General features: G+C 37.8%; 3 protein-coding genes across 3 annotated transcripts; 2 read left to right on the top strand and 1 right to left on the bottom strand.

Moving 5' to 3' along the window:
* The first annotated feature begins 748 nt into the window (after nucleotides 1–748).
* eif3f (eukaryotic translation initiation factor 3, subunit F) lies at nucleotides 749–4,167 on the top strand. The gene is made up of 8 exons (XM_061045419.1): nucleotides 749–904; nucleotides 1,291–1,361; nucleotides 2,314–2,393; nucleotides 2,476–2,613; nucleotides 2,708–2,799; nucleotides 3,163–3,299; nucleotides 3,460–3,573; nucleotides 4,007–4,167. Exons 1-8 carry the CDS (start codon nucleotides 793–795, stop codon nucleotides 4,082–4,084), a joined length of 822 nt encoding a protein of 273 aa, XP_060901402.1. The 5' UTR covers nucleotides 749–792; the 3' UTR covers nucleotides 4,085–4,167.
* A 395-nt stretch (nucleotides 4,168–4,562) lies between these two features.
* On the bottom strand, nucleotides 4,563–5,471 carry LOC132979521 (MICOS complex subunit MIC26-like). Its single transcript, XM_061045393.1, has one exon. The coding sequence runs from the start codon at nucleotides 5,430–5,432 to the stop codon at nucleotides 4,854–4,856; it is 579 nt and encodes a 192-aa protein (XP_060901376.1). The 5' UTR covers nucleotides 5,433–5,471; the 3' UTR covers nucleotides 4,563–4,853.
* A 746-nt stretch (nucleotides 5,472–6,217) lies between these two features.
* dnaaf6 (dynein axonemal assembly factor 6) lies at nucleotides 6,218–9,290 on the top strand. The gene is made up of 6 exons (XM_061045392.1): nucleotides 6,218–6,607; nucleotides 6,931–6,997; nucleotides 7,110–7,215; nucleotides 7,744–7,840; nucleotides 8,645–8,730; nucleotides 8,959–9,290. The coding sequence occupies exons 1-6, from the start codon at nucleotides 6,512–6,514 to the stop codon at nucleotides 9,086–9,088; spliced, it is 582 nt and encodes a 193-aa protein (XP_060901375.1). The 5' UTR covers nucleotides 6,218–6,511; the 3' UTR covers nucleotides 9,089–9,290.
* Nucleotides 9,291–10,194: the final 904 nt, after the last annotated feature.

Below are 10,194 nucleotides of genomic sequence, written 5' to 3'. Positions count from 1 at the left end.
CCATGCACCTTATAACTTATCATTTAGTATTTAGTATTTAGCCTACCTGCACATAGCTCTGTATATATTTATTTATTTCTCGTTTACTGCACATAGTTCTGTTTACATCTGGTCACTACTGCACAGTTATGGTTACATCTGTTTACATCTGTTAGTCCGATCACTGTCCACTTATATCTACTCCTTTATATTTTGTATTTTTAAGTTAAGTTTAAGCTTTAAGTTGTATTTAAATTGACACTTTATATTTAGGTTAAAATGTTTCGTCTACTTGCACTGTTGTTAATTTACTGCTCTGTGTGCCTTTGAATTGCCCCCCCCCCCCCCCCCCCCCCCCCCCCCCCCCCCGGGGACAAATAAAGTTTTTTTAATTTGAATTTGAATAAATACAAATATAAATCTATGCTGTCATTTAGTGCTAATCAAATACGTGTTTTTTTTCTACAATGAAATAGTTTGCCAGACTTTTCTTACAACTATGAAATAGGCTAATAATAGGATATTATTCATTATTAGAATAATAATATCTTATTAATAAGATATTATTATTATACTAATAATAAGATATTATTATTATAATAATGGATAATATATTATTATTATAATAATGATGTCTTATTAATAAGATATAATAATAATAATACAGTCAAGCGCTGCATTGTATTACCAATTGTATCAATGACTTATTATAATTAGCGTCATAATCATTAAACGCTGTTCCTCCTCCAGCCTCTAGGGGGCGGTATATATGTGTTCACCGCCGCCGGTCAGCAGCAGTCCTCCTTTTCCAAGATGTCGGTGTACGGGCCAGTGGTGAAAATTCACCCCGTAGTTCTCTCTTCTATCTGCGACTCTTACGAGCGGAGAAATGAGGGAGCGAGTCGTGTGATCGGGACTCTTTTGGGTAAGCGGAAACAGCACATGTGTTTTTATGTTATCGGGTTAGTCATCCCCTCTGTGTTAACATGTGATGGGTAGCTAGCGTATGTTAGCTTGTATGCTAGTTAACGCATGCTGCTAGTTTCAGTAAAGTGAAGGTAAGCTAACTAGCTGGCTAACGTTAGCAACATCACTTTTAACAGCTGGATAACCTGTCCTATAGAAATATTGACTGTAATTCAAGTCATTAAGTATTATAAAGAAACTATTTGGTACCATTTAGACTCTGTTGTAATAGTATGTAATGATGTAATTAGGCTGGTAATGTTATTCTTCAGTGTTGTTATCCAGCTAACAATGCTAGGGGAGGTTAACCACATAGCATTACTAATAACACTTTGTCTCTCTTAGGTACTATTGAGAAGCACTCCATCGAGGTCACCAACTGCTTCTCTGTCCCCCACAATGAGTCTGAAGATGAGGTATGTCACCAGGTGTTATACCTCACAGTGCAATACAAGTGTGCAATATTAACCTTAAAAACAAAAAACAGTGCAATTATATAATGTGAAAAATATGTGTGCAATAAGAGATAATAAGTGCAAAAAGAAAACATATTTATAGTTTCATCTCATTGTACAGTGTTCCCCTTTGTTATTTTTTTTGTATCATATCTTTGCTTTAATACAGAGTATAACTTCTGTACAGTTTATTTTAAATCACTTAGCTGTTACTACAACTTCTTTATTTTTACTTTTCCTTTTTTTTTTTTTCTTATGATGCTATTCTAATTTATATATAATTTTAACTTATTTTGTAGAAGCTGACTCAGGGAGAAACGCACAAGAATTCCAATGTACCTGTCCTGTACCTGTGCAAATAGAAATAAACATCTATTCTATTCTATTCTAGGGGTAAATCAACTTTGTAGATCTTAAATGTTGATGCAGTACACCTATTATAAGATAAGATCATACTTGTATTGAAATACAAGTTTTGCAGGAATATAAAGACAAGAGCATGCATATGAGTTCAAATAAAATATGAATAGATAGATCAAATAAAAGGTCTGCCTATTAACTAGTAATAATACAAAAGCTGTACATGATATATGACACACTTAAGTTTATTGTTGGGCATTTGAAAATCAAAGTCAACTTTATTGTCAATTTCAAAATATGCCAGACACGCAGTGGAATCGAAATTGCGTTTGTCTCCGTCCCACGGTGCAATACAACCAGGCAGGACATTTTAAAACACATTCAAATTACTTGTGTAAATCCCTCTGGTCTTTTCCCACAATTATAACATATTCAAGTGGAAGTGTTTTATAAAGCTATCATTTGCAAGTAAATGAGAAAAAGGTCATTTTTGTGGTTGATAAGTGGTGTAAGAAGTAAAAAAATATGTTGATTTTACCCTCTTTGTCATCAGGTTGCGGTGGACATGGAGTTTGCTAAGAACATGTACGAGCTCCACAAGAGGGTGTCGCCTACTGAGGTCATCATAGGATGGTGCGTCAGTTGATAAGATTCTGATTCCACGGATCAGACCGGGATCATTTCTTTCTTAAAACATTTCTATCTGTCATCATAGGTATGCCACAGGCTTTGACATCACAGAGCACTCAGTGCTCATCCATGAGTACTACAGCCGTGAGGCCACCAACCCCATCCACCTGACCATGGACACAGCTCTGCAGAGTGGCAAGATGAACATCCGAGCATACGTCAGGTCGGCCGATCTTCCTGCCACATAAGCTATGTTTATATCCCAATCACAAACCAAGTGTGTGTTTAAACATGTTTTTTTTTAATCTCGTCCACAGTGCACAGATGGGTGTGCCAGGAAAGACAGTCGGTGTGATGTTCACACCGCTGACTGTCAAGTACGTCTACTATGACACTGAGAGGATAGGAGGTAAGAATACAAAAAAATGATGGTGACAAATTATGTGTGCATATCAACAGTCAACATAAAAACTACCTATAGTGTATATTCCCAGTTAATCAAATTATTTAAATTGTGTACCTGTAGTACTAAGCCCTTGGTTTTAGTGCTGTACTCTTACACATGCATCTTTCTCGGGCTACAATTTTGTCAATAGCTGATCTGTTTTTTATTTTTAAATCTATTTTTTTGTACATTCTTAATTTTTCTTTTTTTTTTTATTTAAATTGTACTGTGTTCACTTTTTGTCTGCAATCTTTGCTCTTTGCTGCTGTAACACTGTAAATTTCCCCATTGATGGATAAATAAAGGATTATCTTATCTTATTCACAGTGGATCTCCTAATGAGGTCGCGAGTCACTCCGAATCGCACCAAGGGGCTGACCTCTGATCTATCCCAGGTTGGGTGCTCTGCAGCCAGAGTACAGGACATGCTGACCACCGTGCTTGCATATATTGAGGATGTGCTGGTGAGTGTCAGACTATTCCTTTCATACGTACAGAATGATAACAAAATGCCTTTCTTGTGTTTCTGCTTTAAATAAATCTGTTGTGTCTCAAGAGATCATTTGTAGACTAATTAAACTCAAACCTAATTGTGGCTGTAAAATGAATTTTGTTGTGTCTCAGTCTGGTAAAGTAGCAGCAGATAATAGCGTGGGCCGCTTCCTGATGGACTTGGTCAACAAGGTGCCCACCATCTCAGCCGAGGACTTTGAGAACATGCTCAACTCCAACATCAATGTAAGTGCATCTCATCAGCTTGAAAATACGTTAATGTCTCATGTAAACACTTTTAAAAATCCAGGCACTCCTGAGGGCTGTATTTCCTCGTTTGTTTTAGTGCATCTCCTCCAGTCTTCCACTGTTGATTTACTTGCTGCACTCCGTCTTGTTCTTAGCACTTTGGCACACACATTACAGGAAGCATTTAATCAGGCTTTGCTTCCTATGTTTAGTGCTCTCCTGGCTCAACTTGTCAAATATTTCTCTACTAAGTACTCGTCAAGCATACACAGCAATCCATTGAGCAAACATTTTATCGCTTTAGTCTAGTCTCCTTCACCTTGTGCTCCCCGACCTTTTTGCCTTTAACACCTTTTGAAAGAGCATCATTGTGTTCCTTTTTGAATAACATTGTAAGAAACATCATGTCAACTCTGTTTTGTTGTTGCAGGATCTGTTGATGGTGACTTACCTGTCTAACCTCACCCAAGCACAAATTGCTCTAAATGAGAAGCTGGTGCTGCTCTGAGGGGATTTCTATAAAGTGATTCATATTTAATTTTGTGTACTTTTTTTTTTTTGGCTGAGACTAATAAAGACGTAAAACAGTCATACAGTTCCAGACACTGATTTCCTTGGTAATATCGTATTCACATGAAATTCAATTTGGTTTGGTATTGAATGTTACTTCATTTCCCGAGCATGTTTATTTAAACTACTTAGACTGGAGGCCTAAAATGTTTTGATTAAATATAAACAAGGATGAATTTGTTGATAATAAGGCTGCAAAAAACTCTATTCATAATCAATGTATTCACATGCTTTGTTTGGTACTTAGAATAGTTACATAAGTATTGTTTTGTTTGACTAAAAGAAAATATATGTAAGAGGTGTTGGTCTCAAAGTTCAGAAGCTAAATAGTTGATATCTTTCTACTTGTTTTAGACATCGGTCGAGTCACAGTTTAGTCCATCAAATGTAACTATCCTAGAGAGAAAAAAAAAGTCTTTCATTTTTGTGTAAGACAGCTGTATTTTTTTTTAATTAATTCTCTACATAAATATACATTCAGATTAAAGGCAGAAGTCATTCAGTCAAGTTGCAAACCCCATGTGACAGACCATGCCCGGCCTGAGTTAACATGTGAAGCATAGTGCAAAAAAAGTGGGCATGAGGAAGTCGCACAAATCACTGCTTTTCTAAGTAGCACACGTCAATCTACAATATCACGATATGCTGCTGATTTCTTCTTGCTGTTTTGTCGCTGGGTCACATTGTGGAGATCCTCAGGGTTTAGTTCAGTCCTTCCCCTTGTCAGGTTTGTTGTCAGGCCTCAGCATCTTCTCCACTGCAGCGTAGGTCTGCACCGCTCGCTCGTACACGGAGTCTCCGGTTGACTTTGCGATCCCGACAGCCTGCTCCGGGTAGTACAAGGAGGTGCTGACGGTCATCAGGCCCGTCGGGTAAATAAGCCTCTTAACCCTGGAGCTCCTGCCAAGAAACAGCCCCAGGGCGCCGGTGAAGGCTATGACTCCCGCCCGGGGGTAGAAGTCCTGGGGTGGGTTCTTCAAGAAGCTGTAGGTGTCATTCCCAAACCGGACCACACTTTGAACTTTGGGTTTAATTTGGCCATAAGTTCCCTGACACCAGTCCTTATACGGCTCCATAAAGTTCCTGAGGGTGGCGACAGTGTCCTCCAGCTGACCCGCTTCAGGCTCCACGTACCGATACTTCGGCTCAGGAGCCGTGTATAAAGACAGCTGGTCCCGGTGAACCGGGGTGGTCGTCCCGCTCTCCCCGTCACCGGCAGCAGCGTACACAGTGACCGGGAGCAGACTCTGAACACCCGGCATCGTGCTACCTGTCACCTTCAACATGATCGCAGATAGCCATGCATGAACTACGGTGTCCGAGAAGGGACATGAACACTACTCGAAGCGAAAATCATTCAGCTGGTCGGTTGACTTTATAGATTGAATAAAGTTATTACACTTTTTACGAGTAAATGTTTATTACTATGATTGCAAATTGAGCAGCCTAGTATTCATGAATATTATATATATTATATAAAAAATATTGTTAGGGCTTATACAGCATTTATAAGCAGTTATGTGAAAAAACAGACTTAATTATTTTCAGTGTTGTGCTCATTTGGTAAATGTTTTCGCGTTTACTGACTTTATGTGGCAGTTTGCAGTCTAAATAGGCTATTAGGCCTAATTATTTTATTATTATTAAATTAATTAAAAATGTACCTTTTAAAAACACTAAATAATGCCTTGAAATGTTACTCTCAGCTCCACTTCAACCATTTTTGTATTAAACGGATGGTACACATTCATACAGTTGTATACTATACAATGTATACATTGATGTATTATTACTATATGCATTTTTTTAAAATGATTTGTTATTATTATTGTTATTAATAATAGGCTATATGTAATTTATAAATAACTTGAATTCTTAAATAATGCCTATGTGGCCTACTTCTACACAAAATAAATATTTTTTCCATATTTATTGAGTGTTGATCAGTTTCTACTCCAGATATTCCTTAATTTGAACATTAAATAAATGTATCCAAAACCGGAAGTTAGATTTTATTTTATGTATTCTTTGTTGTGTGTTCTTTTTTTTTTCAGAAAATGTGTTTGGTAAACTTTCTCTTCGCTACACTTCTGTATTCAGCCTTTAATTTCATTATTAATTCATCACATTGATTTATTCTCGATCGAGGGTTTCCTTTTCTGTGTGACGTCATCGGTTTCCAGGGCAGACGGAATGTCTGGTCGTCTCCAAGGCAACGGAAAGCGTCAGCTGCAACAGTCCATAACGTTCAACCAGCATTAGCTTCTTTTACTGGAGATTTTGAGCCTCATTTTTTTTATCTGTTTGCTGTTGTAGTTGTTTGCTTTTCTGAGATTTAAGAAAGCGTACATTTATATTTTTCTGAATGGAGTCTCTTGGAGTATCATCGGCTCAACACCTGCAGGCACTTTCTGCCTTATTATCAACTCAGCAGCTGGAGGAAGAAGAAGAAGAATGTGGAGTAAGTTTTATGAACTGAATCTCATTCACTTTTCTTGTGATTTGATTGTCTTTTAGTTCACTTAGTATACATTTTATAGTTGATATAATTAAAGCAAAGTCTCAAATTGATACAAGGACAATATTAAGAAAAATGCACAAAGAACATTGGCTATCTTTTCTGCATATGTAGCCTCTTTTTTTATTATTGTTTTTCTGCTCACTCAGTATTTTAAACTGCTTTCTAATCGACAACAGACTGAATGAATGGGGGCAATAAGTGTTTGTTTGAATCAAAGACTGAACAATATTGTGGATTACATTAACATCACTTAACCTGAACAGAATGTGCCATCCTCTGCACGGCTTGGTCCTGGACATATTGGCCCCCTGCCCAAAAAAGATAAAGAAGGTAATGCATTATACATTCACGTAACCCCCAAGTCACTGTAATAACTCATGTGGCCTGTCCAAAGTGCAAGACGCATTATAATGTGTGTGTTTGTTTATTGATTTTTATTTAGTGTCAACTACCTACATGAAGAAGGACAGCAAAGATATCTGGAGTCCGGAAGAGGTGGCTGAGGGCTCCCAGTACGATGATCTTTCTGACCCACGGCCACAGCCTGAGTAAGACAGGAACACACTGTGCAGCTACTTTCATTCCCTTTTCACCCATTTTTTCCATCAAGATTGCATATTTTCCTGAGGTCAAAAAAACATTCTTGGGTGCTGGTTTAGCTCATTTAGTAGAGCAGGTGCCATAGGCTATAGTCCCTGTCGCTCTGGTCGTCGGTTCAGGTCCTGATTCATCCCCCACTCTCTCTCATCTCTGTTTCCTGTCACTCTACAGGTGTCCTATCAAAAGTGTCCTTGTCAGGGAATAACTCACAACAAATCTGAAACTTTGCTCCACATTTACCTGACAAAAATGCCTACTAGCCACGTCTTTTACAAGTTCTCACCATGGTTATACCTGAGTAAAAGGTATAGGTCAAGATGCCTGTTGAAAAGTATTTATCAAAATTAGACAATATTCCACTCTTCATTGACCTCAGCTGACACGTTGCTTCTTTCTTCTTGTTGTTTCCCTTTTGATGCTCAGGGGATGACTTTTGTTTTATGTTACGAATAACGTTTTAACACCTTTGTGTTCAGGTATGAAGTAATCCTCAAGCAGAGTGTGGGGACAGAGGATCTGTTCTTGGGCTTGAATGGAAAGGATCCATCCTCCATGTGCTGTGAGGCTATGCTGGTAATTCATCCTGCAGAGCATTGAATATATTTAGATCCAAAGCACTTACATTATCAATCTTAAAAAATTCTAATGTTGCAGAATGGGATCAGATACACTGAGAGAAACGGAATCTGGCTAAATAACACGATTCTGCCGTTGCTAAGAGTGGGCTGATTTCAAAGAATTCATATGAAGGACTAGATCATTTTAGATACAAAAAAGACAATTCACTTTTTAAAATGATGGCCAATATAAAATTGATAAGGTGCATAAATCCAACATTTTAGCAGCACAGAGACAAGGATGGTCAAATGCGCATGTTTAGAAAATCACTTTTTTGTTTGTTTTGAGATTTATTTTTGGGCTTTTTTGTGCCTTTATTTGAGAGATAGGATAGTGGATAGAGTCAGAAATGGGGGAGAGAGAGAGTGGGGAACGACATGTAGGAAGGGAGCCACAGGTTGGATTTGAACCTGGGCCGCCTGCTTGGAAGACTACAGCTTCTATACATGGGGTGCGCGCACTAACCACTGCGCCACCAGCGCCCCAGAAAATCACTTTTGAATGACATTACAAACCTTGATTTTTACAGTATGTCAGGCCAGGTAAGAAATGTCTTTACCTTTACAGGCCTGATTAGTTTTCTAACATCTTTGAACCTCCATTAGAACTAATAAGGGGTGAACATATACAATAGTGAGAAATTTGCTGAACGTGAATGATACAACACAAGTAAAACATTTTTCCTCATGGATAAAGGGGAAGATTAAATGTTCTCATTGTATAATATTAAGAATTGCTTCTGTTTTTCCCCATGCGTAGGTGAAAATAAAACTCCCAGAGACTAAAGCAACTGATGTCGTCCTGGATGTAAAAGAAAAATTCCTTGATCTGCGGACGCCAAAATAGTAAGGGATGCTTTGAAAAGCTTCTCTTTGATATTTGTATCCCCTCAAAAATGAGACATCAGTGGTTCAGACCAAAAGCTCCCATTCCAGATATGTTCTATTAATCAGAGGGTTCACATCATAATCTCGCCTTTGATATCTGTTTCACACTACTCTAAACATCCTCTCTTATATACACACTCTCTCTCTTATGCCATCCATTTAACTTTTCCTCTCTCCTCTCTTCAGTAAACTGGGTCTTCATCTCCCACATCCCACTCACAGCCCCGGGGGTAAGGCTCAGTTCTTCAGTGAGACGGAGGAACTGGAGGTGACTCTGCCAATGAAACGCCCCATGGATTTTCTCATCATGCAATAGGAATGAATGACAACAACCAACAAGGATTGAAAAGACACATAGATGTGAAAAACAGTGAACAGTAGGAGATGAAGCACACACGCTGTGAAGTGGTCATGGAGAAAAAACTGCTTATCATTTCTCTGACCATCTCTTTACACATTTCATGGTTATTTCACATCTCTGCTCACAGACTCAATGACCAATAAAATGTGAGTTTGTAAAAGTTATTTGATTTATTATGTGACTGATTTATTTGGATTTCCACATATCATAAATCGTTCTATAAGCTTTGCTGATCTTTTGATGAAAGAGAAATTACGACAATATTTCGCTTTCTTTGAAAAGATGTACTACTCGAGTACTGAGGTCTAATAACTTGGACTTTGGATTTTGAATTGAGTCTCTTACACTGTATTCAGACTATAGAAAGAGCTTGTTTCAGGGCTTGTACGGGAAACACATATTGAATTGTATTCCAAATACTTGATATGTTGAGAAACTTTAGGCAAGCTGGTTTGCAACATGAAATAATACCATTCACTCACAAATCATAATCTAGAAATAAAAAGATAAAAAAACAAACAAGGGGACAAAAGGCTTCTAAACAAGGCGAGATTGTAGCTGACCTATAGTGGCTATCATAAACACACTTTTTCAACATACACATGCATGTATACATTGTAATAAAGACACACAGACTTGAAAAAAGTAAAAATATATCATGTAGGTATTAGTCATCTTTTAAAGCAACAATTTAACAATGAGGAACTCTTGAAACTGAAACACCACCCAACCAAAATGAACATCTGGAGTAACCAGCCAATCAAAGGTCACACAGACAGGTCACCGAAGTTGCATTCCTTGTGTGTGCAAGCAAAAAATCTGATTCTGATTCAATTAAGAAAACATCCAAGAGGTTGGACTGGGAGTAAAGTGCAAATACTTCTTTAGGTAGAGTTTTCATGTGTCTGTACTTTTCTTGAGCATTTATTTTTGAATCTACACATTATAAATCGAAAATCTGTTCTTGCTTCTCCCTACATGCTGCTTTAATTCACTTTAGGGTAATAAGCACTCATTGTAACCAGCCAACACTGCTGACAATCGAGTAATATAATCAGAGC

Source organism: Labrus mixtus, chromosome 8 (genome assembly GCF_963584025.1).
Source record: "Labrus mixtus chromosome 8, fLabMix1.1, whole genome shotgun sequence".
Taxonomy (NCBI): domain Eukaryota; kingdom Metazoa; phylum Chordata; class Actinopteri; order Labriformes; family Labridae; genus Labrus; species Labrus mixtus.
This window is presented reverse-complemented; position numbering and strand designations above follow the sequence as displayed.

Excerpts from the sequence above, each read along its gene's own strand:
- eif3f (XM_061045419.1), top strand. The coding sequence starts at position 793 with ATGTCGGTGTACGGGCCAGTGGTGAAAATTCACCCCGTAGTTCTCTCT. Across the intron at positions 905-1,290 it reads TGTGATCGGGACTCTTTTGG|GTACTATTGAGAAGCACTCC; the intron begins GTAAGCGGAAAC and ends TGTCTCTCTTAG. Across the intron at positions 2,614-2,707 it reads AACATCCGAGCATACGTCAG|TGCACAGATGGGTGTGCCAG; the intron begins GTCGGCCGATCT and ends TCTCGTCCACAG.
- LOC132979521 (XM_061045393.1), bottom strand. The coding sequence starts at position 5,432 with ATGTTGAAGGTGACAGGTAGCACGATGCCGGGTGTTCAGAGTCTGCTC.
- dnaaf6 (XM_061045392.1), top strand. The coding sequence starts at position 6,512 with ATGGAGTCTCTTGGAGTATCATCGGCTCAACACCTGCAGGCACTTTCT. Across the intron at positions 6,998-7,109 it reads GCCCAAAAAAGATAAAGAAG|TGTCAACTACCTACATGAAG; the intron begins GTAATGCATTAT and ends ATTTTTATTTAG. Across the intron at positions 7,841-8,644 it reads TGTGCTGTGAGGCTATGCTG|GTGAAAATAAAACTCCCAGA; the intron begins GTAATTCATCCT and ends CCCCATGCGTAG.